Source organism: Neopsephotus bourkii, unplaced genomic scaffold, assembly GCF_033783945.1.
Source record: "Neopsephotus bourkii isolate Nb327-2 ecotype Australia unplaced genomic scaffold, CSIRO-AGI_Nbou_v1 NB_1749, whole genome shotgun sequence".
Lineage (NCBI taxonomy): Eukaryota > Metazoa > Chordata > Aves > Psittaciformes > Psittacidae > Neopsephotus > Neopsephotus bourkii.
In genome coordinates, this window is record NW_026902223.1 from 901514 (window position 1) to 918913 (window position 17400).

The following is a 17400-nucleotide window of genomic DNA, read 5'->3' on the forward strand; positions in this document are numbered from 1 at the left end:
AGTTAGAATTTGACTTGTCATTTCCACTGGTGCACTCTGGTGCCTGGTTGATGGCTCATACGTGTCCCACAAGAGCTGTACAGCACGGTTGGAAAAGAACTGGAGTTGAGCAGGAGATGAGTGAGGGAGCCCTAGGCAAACACTACGAGCAGTTCTCCAAAGCCTCCCTCATTCCTATTCAATCAAGAGCTCACATCCAGCTGGAAACGACAGAGCTTATAGAAGTGTTTAAAATTCATAACTCGCACAGAATCCCATTACCTCCAGCATTTGCCTGCTGAAAGCCAGGCTTTTCTCATGTACTGAAGGATCCCCATCTCCCAGCCTGCTCTCTCCTGCTCCCCAGGGTAAGGTGCCAACAGCTCCAGCCACCCTCAGTAGTGCTGTGACTGCTGCACTGCCCGCACTCAGGTTGACCCCTTTCCTTAAACCCTTAGTGGGCACTAAAATAGAGCTGTACAGCCAGCAGGAGCTGGGTGACTCGGAGAGGGTCCACCTGGGTCATAGCCTTGTCTTGCCTGGAGTACTGTTTTGCTCTGCTCTGTTTTTTGGAAGGAGTAATGGTGATTTGGCTCTGCAGAAATGACTCTGCCTAGTAGTTGAAAGGCAGAGCAGTAAAAAGGGGGCTTTGGGCAGACTCAAACCAAAACAGAAATCTGGTCTGCAATAATAAAAGTAGACATTTCCAAGTGCAGTTTTGTGCTGTGTTCTGTAGTTTGCATTCCCTGGGTTGATTCACTGATGTTCAGGGCTTTCTTCCTCTCTGGTGATTTTAGGAACATAGTGCTAAAGGGACTGTTCTGGATCGTTCTATCCACTTTTCTGGCATCATTCAATGTACTTCTTCCCATCAACTTGAGGAAAACCTCTCCCTTCCTTCTCATATCACTTTACAAACAGGTTCTTGGCCAACCGCAGGCCAAGTGACCCCCCTAAATGCAACATGTCCTTGTAGCCCAGGAGCACTGTTTCCTGGCAGGCTCTTCCCTCCCTGGACACTCCTATTACCAGAAGAGACATTTATTTCTGGCCCACATTTTCAAGCTGGCAAGAGGCAGTTTTGGTTAGTCAACAAAGACATCAGTTCCGATGGGAAGCCAAGCTAAGCTTTGCTGCTTTTTCCATACAGCTAGTCATTAATCTTGATGTCCTGGAAATTTTCAGTTTAGTTTAGTTTCAGGATAGGAAAAGGGAAGGAATTCAGATGGGGGTTTTGCATACCTTGAGGCTGATTATTCATATCTGGACTGCATGATTAAAGTCTTTGTCCTACAGAGAGCATTGCTGGAAAGATTATATTATGGAATGATCAAAGAAGGAGGAGAATAAATCTGGGAGTGATGAAATGCGGGGAATAGCTCTGTTTTCCAGCAGAGGCTGAGGGCAGAAACCTATTTGCCATGTCACAGGATCCATCCTGAAGAGCTGCCTCAAACACACCAAGAAGTTACTGCAGTGAGGATGAGGAGAGCAAGAGATGTAGGTGGACAGTGAGCTGCAGCAAGTAAGAGAGTGGGTGCTGGGACACTTAGAGCCTCCTTCTCTATCACCAGGTTATATGTTGAAATGCAGAGACATAATGAGATACTGGTCAACCAGTATCGATAAATAGTAACTTGCATAGTAGCTAAATAGAGGGATTTGAGTCGGTTTTGGAAATGGAAACTTGATGTAGATGTTGCTCATGGTGGGCTGCTTTCATGTTGGCTGTGACAGCCCTGGTCCATGGAGGGAGCTGCTCTGGGAGGGAACCTTCTTTTTCCTCATGAGTTTCTTCTGGTCTCTGCTGGAACATGAAGAAGCTCAGGCTTGGCTCCTTGAATGGGGTCAGGGCCTGCAGGAGCCCCTTTGCATGGCCCTGCACAGAGAGAGCAGCTCACAGACTGCCGGGGCTGCACAAGAAATGCTGATGTAGTGTTCCTGTTGGGAACGGCCTGTGTCCACTCCTGCTGAAGTAGAGTTCAGGGAGCAATCAGGATTTCAGACGTCTCATCTGAGTAGCTCTCACAGGACCTCCTGTGTCACTTGTGGGAAGTGGGGGATACACATTTACAAAGCAGGTGGGATTAGTGTTGATGGGAGGCAGATACCCGAGTCCTTGGGTACCGTTTGGTCTGAAGGATTTCAACTGTGTTTCGCAGCATCCCAGCCTGAAGCTGCTGTTCCCTGCAGGCACAGGAGCTGGTCAGGTTTTGCTGCTGTGCTGGGTGGGAACAGACTGCACCTTCTAGAGATGGATGCTTAAAATCACTGCAGTGATTTTTTACAGGGGATTGGAAAGAAATGCTGCCAAAGCCTGGCAAAGTAAGAAGGATAAATAAAACCATTAGCATTCGTTTGTTTTTGCATCCAGCGTGGTTCTACCCTTAGTCTACTCAGTGAGCTGGCCACAGGACCTCAGCCAGGTCCCATCCTCAGGGCACTGCATGGTGCTTGCTGCTGAACTGAACTTTGCATGTGCAAAGAAAATCAAAGTCACTGGTAAAAGCAGGCAATTTATTTTTGACATTCTTAGCAGAGAGGAATCGTTCTGTAAACGTAAATCTGCGCTGCAAGGTCCATTTAACTGGCTTGGAACCAGCCTGACTAATTACAAAGCTGTCTGCTTAGATTAACTCCCCGTCCCCCCCGCTTGGCTCTTTGTTTGCGTCTTGTGAGTGTTTTTTTGCATTCTAGTCCATTCCATGAAATCAAGCTGCTGTTCCTGCTGCCACCTCTGCTGCCTTCCATTATCCCACTGACGTGTGCTCAGGTTTTCACAGGAGCTGTGTTGGATGCGTCCCTTGGCGGAATCGATGTAATGAGCAGCACTAACCGTGGGGGGAACACGGCAGAAGAAAGGCCCGGTCCTTGGAGCCCCGGCTCGGAGCCCGGGATGCCTTTGTAGAAATTCCCTCTGTTCTTTTCAAAGGCTGCGGGTGCATGAGGAATTGCACTGGCGCAGTTCTGCTTTCACTTGGTTTTTCCATGACGCTCAGATGTATAAAAAATGGTCTTGTTTTCCCTTCATGACTGCGTCACGAATGAGGTGGTATCTGAGACACTGGAAAATCCAATGGGTACCCTCTTGCCCTCCCTTTCCTTTCACTGTCTTTCAAGGGCTTTAAAAGAAATCAGTCCATGCAGATTTCCCTTTGGTCCTTATCTAGCTCAGCACAGGACCACATGTGGGAGGCAGAGCTCTGAGCAAACCTCCAATGTCATTACCTAGCTGCTGCTTCAGGGATGGTGGGTTTTTTTCCTCCCACAGCTTGTAGCACTTCATCACTCTCCCTCTCTTGTTCTTTATCCTTCCCCCTCCACTTTTTCTTTCCCTGGTAATAGACACTTCCAGGATGAGCATGGCAACTGCAAAAATAAAACCCAAATGGTCAGAAGCCTGGAGGGGACAAGGTTTGTATCACCATCCTTTAGGGTTAGGAGGCCTAACCCCTCTTCCGAGCAGGGACTTACTTTATTGTGTCCTGATACTGTCTTTATTTAAACATGGATAAAGAGCTTCTGAAAAAGGCAGTGACTTTTGTCTGATGTGACCAAAGCCAAAGCTGACAAGGACAAGCATGTGAAGTGCAGCCTCTGTACCCCTTGCTGCCTGCCTTCTTCAGCCAGAGTTAAATCTGGGCTCTCCAAGTCTCTTTTCTGTGGGTTTGAGCGTTGGGTTTAGCAGCTATACCAGGTGAGAAGCTGCTTGTTGACCAAGGAGCCCTTTTCTTCCTAACTTAAGACTTTATATTTAGATGCCTCCAGAAACATGAAAGGAAATGCAGTAACAGCTTGATCTGTCATTTGCCATTGATTGTGACTCATCTGAAATCCCTATTTCAGTTCCCTTTCTTGTTAGCACGGCCACTTCAGTATTGTCCAAATGGCTCAACCCTCGCCAACAGTGTCACAGCTGTTAGGCACTGTGAGGGCTGGAGGAAAGAACAGCTTAAAGATTCACCTAAAGCAGCGAACTAAAATGTTCACCAAATTGTGTCAGTTGTGGCAAATGCTCATTAATTTGATCTGTACTTTGAATCTGTCAGTCCCTTCTGCTGAAATACCAAGCACCAGATATTCTCATTCAGTGACAAATTGAGGGCTTGATACAAATGTCAATAGGAAGGACTGAATTGCACTTACGGCTTCACAAAGGTGCTCATGCTGCAGCTTCAGTTTTAACATTTACCTGTGTGGTAACCTTGTGGAATATATAAAAACCTGAATGTTGGAGGTGAGTATTAATGCTTGAAACAGCAATCAAACTAACAATACAAATACAGGCCAGGAACTGTGGGTTTGTACTGGTTAGTATTTTAGGTCAGGAAACTCAAAGACACGATCCATTTGTCCTTTCCAGCTCAGAAAAGGAGCAGTTTGATGGAAGCTGATTGAAGGTAGCCTTTAATTTATTTGGCTGCCACCCAGTTTCATTTTACAAGCCCTTGCAGAGTTCACAAAGAGACACAACATGGAGATGAAGCACCCACGGAGGGTGTTTTTGAGCTCTTCTCTTGATGTTTTCTTAGATGTCATTGTGATGCTTGCAGTTCTAATGAGTTTTCTCACATAAGATCAAAGCGTTTGAGTCGATGGATTGTCATGTGCTGTGGGGCTTTGTTTTTTGTTTTGTGTTTTGTTATCTTAGGTGTGAGTTTCAACAGTGTCTATACCCAGATCTGGAGAGTGCTCCTTCACCTGGCTGCTGACCCCTACCCCGACGTCTCCGACCTGGCCATGAAGGTTCTCAACAGTATTGCCTATAAGGTATGTCCTCTGTGTTCATGTGTGGCCATGAGGTTTTGTGTGTTAATTTTCTTCATGCTTAGGCAAAGTGTAGGCAGACTGAGCTGAATGGGTGCTGTGGAGGGCTCTGCCCAGCTCACTCTGGATCTGTTGCAGAAGCTTTTAATGTTTCAAGATGATAAAACCTCAATGAACTCTTGATCAAGTAAAAGAAATCAATGGGGGAGGGCCTGGGGTTGGTTTAGGATATGAGTCAGGTGCAGAGCTTAGTCAGGAGGTCTTGTTTAGAAGTCTACTGATCTAGATCAGTCCCTGGGAGAAACCTTAAATATACCTCATTCAATTATCCGTTTGCAAACTGATTTAGATTATGCAAGTGGGACTGGCCTGCAGACTGAAGCCACAACGGCTCTCCAACCCAGGTGAACTAGTACATGTGAGTCAGCATGCAGACACCCCTGCCACTACTCACCTCCTCAACCCAGGCCTAATCCACCTAAACCACCATCCTCATCACATTTCATCCTCCGAGGGTGACAAGATGTCCCTGGAGGCTGCCGTCACAGCTGATTCAGAATGGCCAGCCTGGGAGCTATAGAAGCACCCTCACCTTCCACCTCAAAGGAAGCACCAGGCCACCCCAGAACATCTTCTCACCAGCTGCCTCTCTCCTCCCGCCCCAGTCGGTGGTGTTGGAAAGCTGGCTGAGCGCAGTCCTCCCCACATGCTTTCTGGTTGCTCCAGCATCAAGCCCATGAGCCATTGCAATGCAAGGTGACTTCTCTTACTGATGATTTCCAGTCAGCAATCCTCAATCTTCACACTTGGGCTTCTCAGCCGAAGCTGCAGTAAGAGATGCCAGCATTGTGCACTACCATTTAATTGCCTTAGAGATTCTTGCTTTTAAATCTAGTTTTCTATTGAGAAAAGAGTGATTTATTTGAACTCTTTGTTTTTAAGTATGCTTGTGAGTGACCGGTGAAGTCTGGGGTTTGGGACAGAGAATTAGCAGTGGGGCAACGAGGTCAGCCCTTCCCCGATGATACGGGTGTACAACCAAGTACTGTCAGGCTGGAGATGCCAGTCTAAGGTGAATAAGGAAAGGATAGGATTCCCCTCCCTGCTCTAGATGCATGGAATTATCTCAGTTTTGTATATTTGAGGCTCTTGACAAAATGAAATGTTACTGCTACTGTGGGATTAAAGGGTATAAAAAGGATCCAGATCTGCTTTTGCTGTGTTAAATACTTTTCCAGGACTTAGCTCCTCACTAGTGGAAGGAGATGTCTCAGTGTTAACACAGATGCTTCTGTGCCCTGCAGTGCCTCCACTAGCACTGTGTGGGTCTGCTTAACCAGCAGGACTCCTGAGCACTGTGTTGTAGCACCCACAGTGAATGTTATGGTTGATTTGGTAAATTCTGTGTTGATTCTGACAAGTGTGGTCCTAAATATCTCAGTATTGGATGGAGTCCAAAGGCTTAAGTGTTGGGTATCCTGCATCTCATGCTCTGCTTCCAAGGCAGCTGCTCTGTTCCTGGCTTTCTAAGGCAACAACTCTTCAAATGGTTTTGCAAAACAAGAAAAGAAGCATTCCCATTTACAAAGGTTCTTACCTGGGCATGCTTCAGAGAACAAAACTTACTTGTTCTTCTCTGCCTTAGCTGTAAGATCCATAAGAAAAGTATTTCAACACGCAGTTTGGGCAGCTGACTGTGTTGTGGGTTCACTGCTGTGCGCTTCGTGATACCATGGGCTTTGCTCTTGCCAGTGCCACCTGCCTTAGGTGGCTTCTGAAAAGGCTTCTTTTGTTTGAAAATCCCCAACAAACCAAACCAACCTGGTAAGAGCCCATCAAAATGGAAGTTAAGGCTTCAGATCCCAGGTTGTGATCTGGCCTTTATTCATTTCGTTATGGCCAAAGCTCCTTTGGTGAGCAGCGCTGCCAGGGTTTCCAGCCGGAGCTCCTGCTGTGCTGGTGTGAGCACAGACCCGTTATCCTTCTCTGATGCAGAGGATAATAATGCAAATTACAAACAATTAGAGTCTTTGCTCACTGTATCCTGAGGCCTTTCCTTGGTGCTAATGGAGCTTTGCTGGATGTACGAGGGAGCAGCCCGGGTGCTGCTCACGGACCCTGGGGTCCTCCCGAGCCAGTGCCAACAGTGAATTTTCCATTCTGTTGTTTGAATTTTATCACTGAATAAAAACAAAAGTTGATTTTCTTGCTTAAAACACAAATACTGCTTCAGGTGAAGTAAAGCACTTGAATAACAGTGTTCCAGTACCTGAAGGGGGCACACAAGAAAGCTGGAGAGGGGCTTGGGACAAGGGCCTGTAGGGACAGGCCAAGGGGAATGGCTTGAACCTGCCCGAGGGGAGACTGAGCTGAGCTCTTAGGCAGAAGCTCTTCCCTGTGAGGGTGCTGAGGCGCTGGCACAGGGTGCCCAGAGAAGCTGTGGCTGCCCCATCCCTGGCAGTGCTCAAGGCCAGGTTGGACACAGGGGCTTGGAGCAAGCTGCTCCAGTGGAAGGGGTCCCTGCCCGTGGCAGGGTTGGAGCTGGAGGAGCTTTAAGGTCCCTTCCAACCCAAACCACTCTATGAATATTTTAGAGGTTTAAACCTTTTGTTCTAGCTATTAAAAGATTCAGAGAATGAGGCTTTATTTCGAAGCTTGGACAGTTCTCTGATGGTACCACAACCGAGGTGCAGTCTGTTACCACTGTGCTCCTCAGCCAGCAGCCCTGAACACATGAGCTGGGGGCTTCAAGCCCTGGCTGGGGTCAGTGAACTGCAGTGCACTGAGCATTCAGTGCCGAGCTCAGCACTTTGAGGCTGTGTGTTTGTCATGTAGCTGGGCTGCCTCGATGAGTGATCAGACAGCACATTGAGAGCAGTGTGAGTAAATGCTGCTACGCTTTTTGATCCCCTGCAGTGAAAAGTGGGGCCTGTGCTGTGAGCTCCGTGACTGTGCAAGTGTTCAGGCTATGAGTCTGCATCTGTGCAATAGTTATTTGTGAGGCACAGCATGAATTTCAAGCACAGGTTTTGTTTCCAAATGCAACCAGTCCTATTCTGTTTCTTTAATGGAGCTGTGAATATAGATCTTCATCTGTGGGAGAGCTCCCGTGCTCTTTAAATAGGAGGATGTCTTTCTGAGCAGCCGGTGAGTAGGTTGCACAGGCCTGGAGGCTTCCTGGATGTGAACGGCACCGTGGTATCTCATGGGCTGATCAGCCACCACCAGCTCCCACACAGATTGTGGCTGTGTTGTGGTTTGTATTTATGGTGCAGGTTGGGATGGTGCAACTCTCATTCCCAGCCTGAGCTTTGAAAAGATCCAAACCGTGCTTTTTTGTGTGTCCCAAAGCAAACAGAAAGGACCCAGTAATCAGTGGTGGCCTTTTGAGACTTTCTGAAATCACAAATAGTTAAGGGAAGTTGGCTTCCTCCCAGGCTGCTTCATCCAGATGCTTTAATGGAAGGTTGAGGCTGGATTATAGAACCCTATAGTTCAGGTTGGAAAAGACCTTTAAGATCGTTGAGTCCAGCCATTAACCCAGCACTGCCCAGCCCACCGCTAACCCGTGTCCCCAGGCACCACATCTACAGTCAGTTAAATCCCTCCAGGGATGGTGGCTCCACCACTGCCTCAGGCAGCCTGTTCCAGTGCTTGACAGCCCTTTAGTGAAAACTCTGTCCCTAATACTCAATTTAAACCTCCCCTGGCACAACTTCAGGTTGTTTGCTCTCATCCTATTGCTTTTTACTTGGGAGAAGAGACCCAATAACCTCACCAAGGATCACAGCACTGGGTTGCGAGGTGGGAGGAAGGGCTGGTTGCTGAAGGGGAGCCCCTGGGCTTCCTCCCTGCCCCATGGCACCTTGTTTTGAGGTGCTGGCACAGGTAGCAGGCCGCAGCTGGTGCAAGGAAGAGGTTTATGCGTTACTCAGAGCTGTTTCCCCGTCACAAAAGGGTACTTTGTGGTAAGTGTTTTCTACCTAAAAAAGAAGACTCGTGGTACGTGTTGGGAGCTGCAGGGGGGCTTTTTCATACACATTTTAAACACCCCCACACAGCGATGAGATGCTTTAGCTGCGCTTAGCCCCCGCTGTGCCCGTGTGCTGTGACGCACCGCGCCTGGCGCTCCCGCGGGGCTCCTCAGGACTCTCTGTGTTTTCTCTCCAGGCAACGGTAAATGCTCGTCCCCAGCGCATCCTCGACACCTCCTCGCTGACTCAGTCTGCCCCTGCCAGCCCCACCAACAAGGGCATGCACATCCACCAAGTCGGGTAAGCAGCAGCATCGCTTCCGAATGCTTTTGCCATAGGGATTTAAGTGTTCCTGGCCAGTCACCAGGAACCATCCTGGTTGAACATCTGGGTAACCTCTTGTTTTAGCACTGTAGGGTGTCCAGAAACAAAAACTATAGGGAAAGACAAAGAGTTTCTTCCAGTTTTTCTTTTCAGGACAAGAGTAACAAACTGCTCTAATTATCTGAAGATGAACTGAAAGGATGGGCTCACTCCTGCTGGTTTTACTGGTGCACTCTGCCTCTGTGGTACCCAAAGTTCCCATTGAAGCCTGATACGTATTTTCTGCCCTTTCAGCTGATGAAAGCCAGGGTTATCTGATGATCAATAAGCCATGTCTAAACTGCAGGGAAATTGGGATAATGGTATGGGCAAAGCTGGGATTGGAAAGTTTGATTATTTCCCAAAACCTACTCCAAGAGCAAACAGCACACTTCAGGTCATAGCATCCCAGTCTGGCTTGGGTTGAAGGGTCTTTAAAGCTAATCCAGTGCCAACCCCTGCCATGGGCAGGGACCCCTTCCACTGGAGCAGCTTGCTCCAAGCCCCTGTGTCCAACCTGGCCTTGAACACTGCCAGGGATGGGGCAGCCACAGCTTCTCTGGGCACCCTGTGCCAGCGCCTCACTGGATCTAGCAGCCCTGTAGCCAGCGTGCACCAGTAAGATTCAGAGCTGGAGTGAAAGGCCCAGAACTGCACAGTGATGGTTTCTGGTTTTATAATGTAACTGTGCCACAAGGTAAATCCCAATTCTCGTATAAATTAAAACACTTTTCTGTGGGCTCACAGGACTTCCAGCCTCCCCAGTGAAGTATAAATCTTATAAGGAGAAACAAAGTAAAAGTGACTTAATTCGCCTGCAAGAGTCTCAGGTCCAGGGGTACCTGAATCCTTTCCCTCTCTTTAACCTTTAGAGGGTCACCTCCAACCACTAGTACGAGCAGCTCCAGCCTGACCAACGATGTGACAAAGCAGCCGGTCAGTCGGGACATGGCCTCTGTCAGACCCGCCAACGTCGGCAGCGTGGGGGTGCAGTACACTCCCCACTCCCACCAGTTCCCCAGGACAAGGAAGATGTTTGACAAAGGGCCAGAGCAGGTAAAGACTTTTCCCTTTCCCATCCAGCTGCTTCCCCGCTCCGTGGGCTTTGTGGCATGTTCTGTTCTTTGTGGTTTATTTCCACATCCCTCCTGTTTGCTTTGCGCTGCTGTTAACTCCAGAGCAGCTCCTTCTAACCAGTAAAATAAAAATTGATTAATTTTGTTTCTTCAGGATAAATGTTGTTTGATAGCTTCTGATAGGGCATTATTCACTCCTGCTACCAAGAAATGTTTAATCACAGTTGATTGCTTCTTCTTTCACAAACATTTATCTGCCTGAATGATAGCACAGAGTCAGATCTGTGACCCTCAGATGCTTTTCCTCCAACCTGAGCAAATGCAAGCCAGCATTCCTCAAGCAAGACTAATAGGTGCTTCTGCACTGGAATATTCCCTTCTTCCCAGCAGCCTGTACCTGCTCTGTGTTTAGCAGCCCTTTTTCACTATGGATGATGGAGAATAAGCTCCTCATGGGTCGCTCTGCTGGAAAGGAGTTGGTAGGTTAAGAGCTGGGAGCCCCTCTGGGAGGAGCAGCAACTCCTCCTTCCAGCAGAGCAAGCCAACAGGGCTTTTGCGTACTTATTGCATACCTTTTAGCATTCTGAAGATTCATCAGGTACTGGGCAGCTTTCCATTCAGGGAAGCTTGAAGGGCTGATGTGGTGCCAAGTAGAGCAATCAGTCAGAGTTTAGAATGCACAAACGATGTGAATGTCACCTTCAGATGTCTTCAGATGGCTCATGTCAGGTGAGCACCTTGAGTCCAAGCACTCTTGGACGTGCTTGTGGCAATCACTTGAAGACAGAGGCTGTTCCCAGTTGGTGGTCCGTGGTGTTGAGGGTTCAGCATCTGGCAGGAGTTTTGTGTCACCCTCTCTCTCTAGTTCAGCACGTTTCCAGGATTTTCCTGGTGCTGGCTCTGTGGATGAGAGGAAACAGATAAGCAGCAAGTCAGCACTACTGCTGTGCTAATGCATGAAGCAGGTGGAGGGAGGACATTGACCTTCCTCTTCTCCCTCCCAGTGCAATAGAAAGGACTCTGTAATACTCTTCTGCTGTGGGAGATAATTCTCCATGAGGATGGTTCTCTCCATGGGAGGTTACTCTTCCATGGGAGGCTGAGGTGCATCCACCACATTTCCACCAGGCAAGCGGACAGTGCAGCTTTTAGGTGCTCTGAGTCCTGAGCAGTAACTGCCCTTCACTTACATTGGCACTTCTGCCTTTCCTTAATGAGTGCTCTCACGGAAGCCTCTGGAGGTGGGGAGTCAAGTCTGTGAAGAAGAAAATGTTGAAGCCTTTTCATGAGCACCTTCACTTCCCATGGGAATGGCAGCTGGGATCATACTTTGTTTTCTCTTTGGGTGTCTTGTGCTTTGTAACATCCTCATCCCACACCTGCCCTTGCTGTGAAGCTGTGTCTGGCTCTGCTTTATCCTGAATCATCTTCACTACTCCACTGTTTCTCATGCCAGATGCTTGGGAGACTGTGAGGAAACTCATCCTGGGACCTGATGATGCACTGATGCTTCAGACCTGATTCATGCGCTGGCCCGGTTATGCCTTGTGCTGTGCAGCTGAGGGAGTTTGCACATTTCCAGAGAGCTAATGTAATGACAGATTTTAATGCTAGATGTACAGAATTACATCTCCTTGGCAGTGTCTTTGAGCTTTTCCCGCCTGCTGACGTGTTGAAGGCGAGCTGGGTATTGCTGTGTGTGCATGGCAGGGGCAGGGGCTGATGTCCTGTTCTCTCTCTGGGCAGACCACTGACGACGCCGATGACACCGTTGGGCACAAAAGTTTCATTTCGGCCACAGTGCAGACGGGGTTTTGCGACTGGAGTGCCAAGTACTTTGCTCAGCCGGTCATGAAGGTAACGCTTTGTTTCCTCTGTGCATACACTGGGGGTCACAGCACTGCAGCTCCTCAGAAGTGCTGCTGTCCTGAGCGAGGGCTAGGGCTTTCCCTAAGTCTTTTTCCCTTCCTTTTCCTTCAGTCTGGGGAGGGAAATGAATGGACTCGGGTGCATCATGCTGCTCTGGGGAGCTGCATGACTGCCGTGCTTGTGAAGTGAGAGGGAAGAGGTCACCAGGGGTTAGCAGCAGATGGGGCAAGGTGTATTTCCAGGGAGAGAGCTCAGAACAAAGCCCTGAACCCCATGGGGGACGTTCCAGAAAGAGCGTAGCAGTGAGAGGGGGTTTTGTAGTTGACCCAGATCCACCGGTTTTGCACGGTTGCAGGTTGCATGGCAGAGTTGTTTCGTTTGAAATGTGCTTGTCTACGTAGTGAAAATTGTATTAGAGTAACAATGCATAGATTCTTTATATAGATAAATGGAGTGAGGAAGGTTCTTTATTCCAGAAAGGGCTGGGGGGGGAGAGCTGCTGGTTCCTGTCTGACATCCTGGCTGAAGGCCCCATAATTCCAGTGGCTCAGGGCATACCCTGTGCCTGAAGCCAGCCTTGGCTCTGTGCTCTCATGTGTGACTTCAGAGCCCTGCTCTGCTTATGGGCACCTTGTGTAAGACATCTTCAACTTAAAAAGGAGAAAGAGGGAATGATGGGGCATCCACAGGAGTGCCTGTGGGGAGATTTGGAAGCATCATTGTTGGGTTTTGAAGTTAAACATTAAAGTGCTACTATGGCGAAGAATGAGGGTGGGAATGACAGATCCTCAGTGAGCTGTTCTGGTAACTAACTTGGCTTTCTCTGAAGTGGGAGGTACACCAAAGCCTTGTTCTAGAAGAAAACCAGCCCAGAGCTCTTGAGAGATGGGCAGAGATCATCAGGGACTGGAAGGTGAAACTCTTGAATTCCCAGAATCTTTTAGCCAAAGATCAGGTTTCAGTTTTAAGTATGAAATCAAAACAAGCAGTAAATCTTCCCTTATTACACGCAGGCAGGGTAAGGCAAGGCTCCAGCTACCCTGGGAGTCAAGCAGCACAAACTGTAACACAACTTTCAGCTTAATTTCTTGGAGGTATTGCAATTTCTGTGAATAATAATAATGCACAGCTGGTATTAATGCCATTACCTGAGCAACTCCACAGCAGATGTTTGCATCCAAGCACTGATACCTAAATCTTACTAATGAAGAAATAGTACATTTATGTGCTGCCTCATCCCAGAATTGCCACTGCGCCATCCATCACCACTCCTCCACTCTTCAGGCATGTGGGATCGTTTGGGGGGTAATTGCCCCTAAGAACATCAGAAAAGCAGTTACATGGCAGCGGGTTCTGAGCAGCTTTGATTTCTTTAGAGAATCACCAGGAGGAAAGCTGAGATGGTGAAGAGGTTGCCTGGCACTTCCTGAGCTGCACGGGGCATCAGTTCCCTTCTGATACCATTATAAGAAGAGTTCACCAGGACATATGCCTGGCCTGTGGGGCTTGGTGCTGGGTCAGGCTTCCAGCCAAGGCTTCTCTCATCAAGATGGGTTTTGGTGTCTTGATTCAAGTCCAGCAGAGTACAGGAGGAGGAGGATGGTGTTCTGTCTCTTAGTTCTTATTAAAAACATTTGTTTGCTTTCTAAGGAAAGCTCTTTCCAGTGAAGAGGGGTGTTTTATTAAGGGAGTAAATCATGGTAGACAGCGCTTCAGGCTCTGTTGGAGGTAGGTGGGGAGCTCCGTGTGTGGGTTTACTACTTCATGTGCAGGAAATGGAGGAAGTTACTTTAAGGACAAAATGTGGAGCATTCCTATACTAATTCACAGAAGCCAGGGAGGGGGAGTCATGGAAATCGAGGTGTCCCTGTGCCCCAGTGGGTGCCAGGGTGTTCAGTGTCCCGCTGTGAGAGTTAAGGTACTGCAGAGTATCCTGCGTGTGCATCCCACACGTGCAGGGACTCTCTCTTCAGCATTTGCTAGCATAGCAGGAGTAGCAGTAGCCTGTATGACAGTGATGGTTCCATTAATACTTTCCCAAGTGTTGCATTTGGAAATGCTCACTGGCTGGGGTTGAGGTTTCAGAGCACGGACTGTCCTCAACAGCAATGATTTAGGTGAGGTTTGAGCAAAATGAAATCCATATTTCCTAGTAAGACAGGGAAGAGAATTGATTTCCCTATTACTTCTGTAAAGCAGCTCTGAGAGGCTAAGTGGAGAAAACGTGTGTGTTATCCTGTCCTAACAGGGGATTATATGTAACGTCCTCACTGGAGTGGGTGAGTGTGCAAGGGGCAGGAAGAAGTCCCTCTGTGAGGGACTTTGATTGCTGCTTGTGTAACGGGGCAGGAACATGGGGCTTGGCTGGGTTTCTGCAGAGTGCTCCTTTCCTAGAATCCCTGTTCCTGCAGCAGCAAGGAACAAACAGCCCTTGGCTGGTGGCTGCTGTCATTTGGGAACTTCAGCCCAGGAAACAGGCAAGGAGTAAAGTCTACCACGTCCTGATGGCAAAAGATTACACTGATGTTTAATTTCAGCGCTTCATTTGGAGATGCTGCCTACCATCATAAACAGGGAAAGACAAGACAACTATCCCTGTAATGAATAAACATAAAATGACTGTGAGTGCATCTTAGTCATATTTAATTTATTAATTTAGTTTTGCTTCATAGACCTTGCTCTGAGAATGCTTTCACTGGAAAGAGTGAGGGATTAATTTCCAGTGTAAATCACTGGCTCGGATTCAAGCCATCTACCAAATTGGATTTATTTATTATCTAATCAAATAAACAGCGAAGGGAAACGCTGCATTGTGAATGCTCAGTGTGCAGGAAGAGCAGATACCTACCCCAGCCCTGCTCCCTGCAGTCTGTCCTCTTCCTGAAAGCTCCTGTGGCAAAGGCTGCTCTGCTCACCACAGGCGGTCCTGGCTGGAGAGGCACAGGAAAGCCTTGTTGCCAGCTGTCAGGAAGCCCTGAGCCGAGGAGAGCGGGAGCCAGCATCTCTTATTGCCAGGACTGGCAGAACATGCAGGCAGGAGCTGGTGAGGATCCTGGAAGGTGAGAATTACATAAGAAACCCTTCCTGATAAACCCTGCCTTAACTCCAGCGCTGTGTCTTGGCCAGTGTTCAAAGCCCTGGGAGAGAACTGAGCCTTAGGCAATTGCTGCAGTAACCTCAACCAGGGAAGAGCTGATGTACCACTGGAGCCATTCACTGAGTTCCCTGCCCTGCTTTAAACACTGACCTCCACAGCAAGGGGGAGAGACAAAGTGTTAAAGAAAAGCTTCACTGGCTTTCAGATGACACTGCTTGGGGGGAGGTTTCAGTATCAGGACTGGTTTCTGTCCGAGTGGAGGCTCGGACACGTTGGGAATTGGTGGCATGTCAGGATCCTCATCATGTTGCACTGTTTGCTACTCCCCATCTCCCTTACCAGGGGCTGGCTGGGAGGGAGACAAAGACATGAATGATGAACCCAAAGAGTTCTTTTGAATAAGAATTTGTGGTTTTCCAGCCAGCAGCAGCCAGGCAGGAGGTCACAGCTCCCTGCTGCACACATCCCAACATACTCCTGTGCTTGTTTGTTACCAGAAGCTCCTTCACAACATGTTCTGGGGGGTTCATCATTTCATAGATCATTGCTCCCTCCTGACAAGTTCTCCCACACAGCTCTGTCCCACAGGCAGATGGACATGGAGGAAGGGGCTGCATTTTGCTTCATGCTCTTTCTTCTCACTGCAGTGAGGCTCTAAGGCCAGTCAGGCCTTGTCTGTTGAGCACAGGTACACTAATTGCCTGTGTCACACTTAACTGAACTTGTGTGGAGCATCTCTGCCAGGGTGCGGTTACTTGCAACACTTTTTAGGGGTCTGCTGAGTCCAACAGAGTTTATTCCATTAAGGGTATTGTATGTTCACTCTCTGATAACACTTTAGAAGGACCCACAGGGATTTTTCTGTGTTATTCCTGGTGGTTTTCTTCTCTCAAAGCTCTGTGACCCTCTGCAGTATCACTGAACCGTGCCAGGTTTCTTCCTATGCAGGCTCAGGCCCTCTTACTTTCCCCTTTGAACCTGTCTGTTCACCACGTTCCAGCCAGCATCAATCAGCTTGAGGGTAACACGAGGACTGGTGAGACCCAGGGTCTGTATCCAAAGTGGAGGCGCCAGGAATAAGTGTCTCCTGCTCAGCGAGTGTATTTTGGGTGTGTTCAGCTGTGATCCCAGCTGGGCCTGCAGGAAGCTATTGGACACACACGGATCCTGGAGGAAGCATCTTTGCAGGAACCTCCCTTACGAATTGCAAGGTGATGACATCCCCCGTCTGCAGAGCCTTTGGCACACAGAATGTGCTTAGTTGAGTCAACTGTACCAAAGCCAAGACTTAAACATATGCCCTTAGTGTTCTCCTGCTGCAAGGGTATGAATTGCATGTCAGATGCTGCATGGGTGTAACCGCATCCCAGCACAGTGATCCTCGGGGTGAGCATCTTTAACTCCCCTTTGCTCACATCTTTGGAGGGAGAAGAGGAAGGCAAAGATGGCAAACAGGCAACTGTGGAAGCAGAGGCCATATGTGGGTTGCAGGTGCTGCAGGAAGATGCCTGGGCACAAAAAGTGGAACTGGCCAGGTAAAGACATCATCTGTGCTGCTCTGCGGAAGAAAGGACTTCTGCTGTCTCCCTCCTGCCAGAGCATTTCATCCTGCAGTCACTTGGTGTCTGAGGCTGTCTTGCCACATGTGGTCTGCTGATGCTACAGCCTCTGGGGACTGTACCCTGGGAGATCTCGTTAGAGGAGGAATCTTTATTACTGATACCAGATGATGAAAACAACTGCCTGCTCAGCCTCCTTGGAAGAGTTCTTTTCCTTCAGACCTGAAGAGCCCAGAAACTCCTTTAATCTGCTGCTCTTTATCTGCTGGAATAAGGAGCACTTTGCTCAACTGCAGAACTGCGAATTTCTTAGCCCTAAACTGTGAAAGCCCCTGGTGCCTGCAGCAGAATTTACTGTTCTGCTCCTTCCCGTCTCCTCCCCTGGCTTTTTAGGTCTGTCTTTAATTTATTCCCAGAGAAGGGGGATTTTCATTAAGGTGTAGGTGTAACCTCTCCGCTCTCACATCTCCTTTGATGTATTTTATCTTTGCTTTGTTTATTGCTTTACATTATCAGTCATTTGTCATTGCCTCTAATAGATGTTGTAGTCCAGACAAAATGAAATAGTGCTGGTTTGGTTCGAGGTGGTTGTGCTAGGAGGGAAGGGGGAGGGTGGGTTTCTTCTTTTGAATGTCTTTTAAAGAAGCAGAAACCCATCTCAGTAGTAGCTGTTTTCCAAAGTGCGGTGCATTTTGAGGACAGTGTGATAGTGACAG

General features: G+C 48.3%; 1 protein-coding gene across 4 annotated transcripts in view; it reads left to right on the forward strand.

Moving 5' to 3' along the window:
* Positions 1-17400, forward strand: part of RPTOR (regulatory associated protein of MTOR complex 1) — a 113794-nt gene that overhangs the window by 72831 nt on the left and 23563 nt on the right. For 2 of the 4 annotated variants that reach the window (XM_061377191.1, XM_061377192.1), the window contains exons 21-25: positions 4631-4749; positions 5096-5164; positions 8917-9020; positions 9956-10139; positions 11906-12016. In XM_061377191.1, the coding sequence (XP_061233175.1) occupies positions 4631-4749; positions 5096-5164; positions 8917-9020; positions 9956-10139; positions 11906-12016 (587 nt within the window). The remainder of the gene's footprint in view (positions 1-4630; positions 4750-5095; positions 5165-8916; positions 9021-9955; positions 10140-11905; positions 12017-17400) is intronic. The other 2 variants (XM_061377194.1, XM_061377193.1) reach the window with 1 other exon arrangement.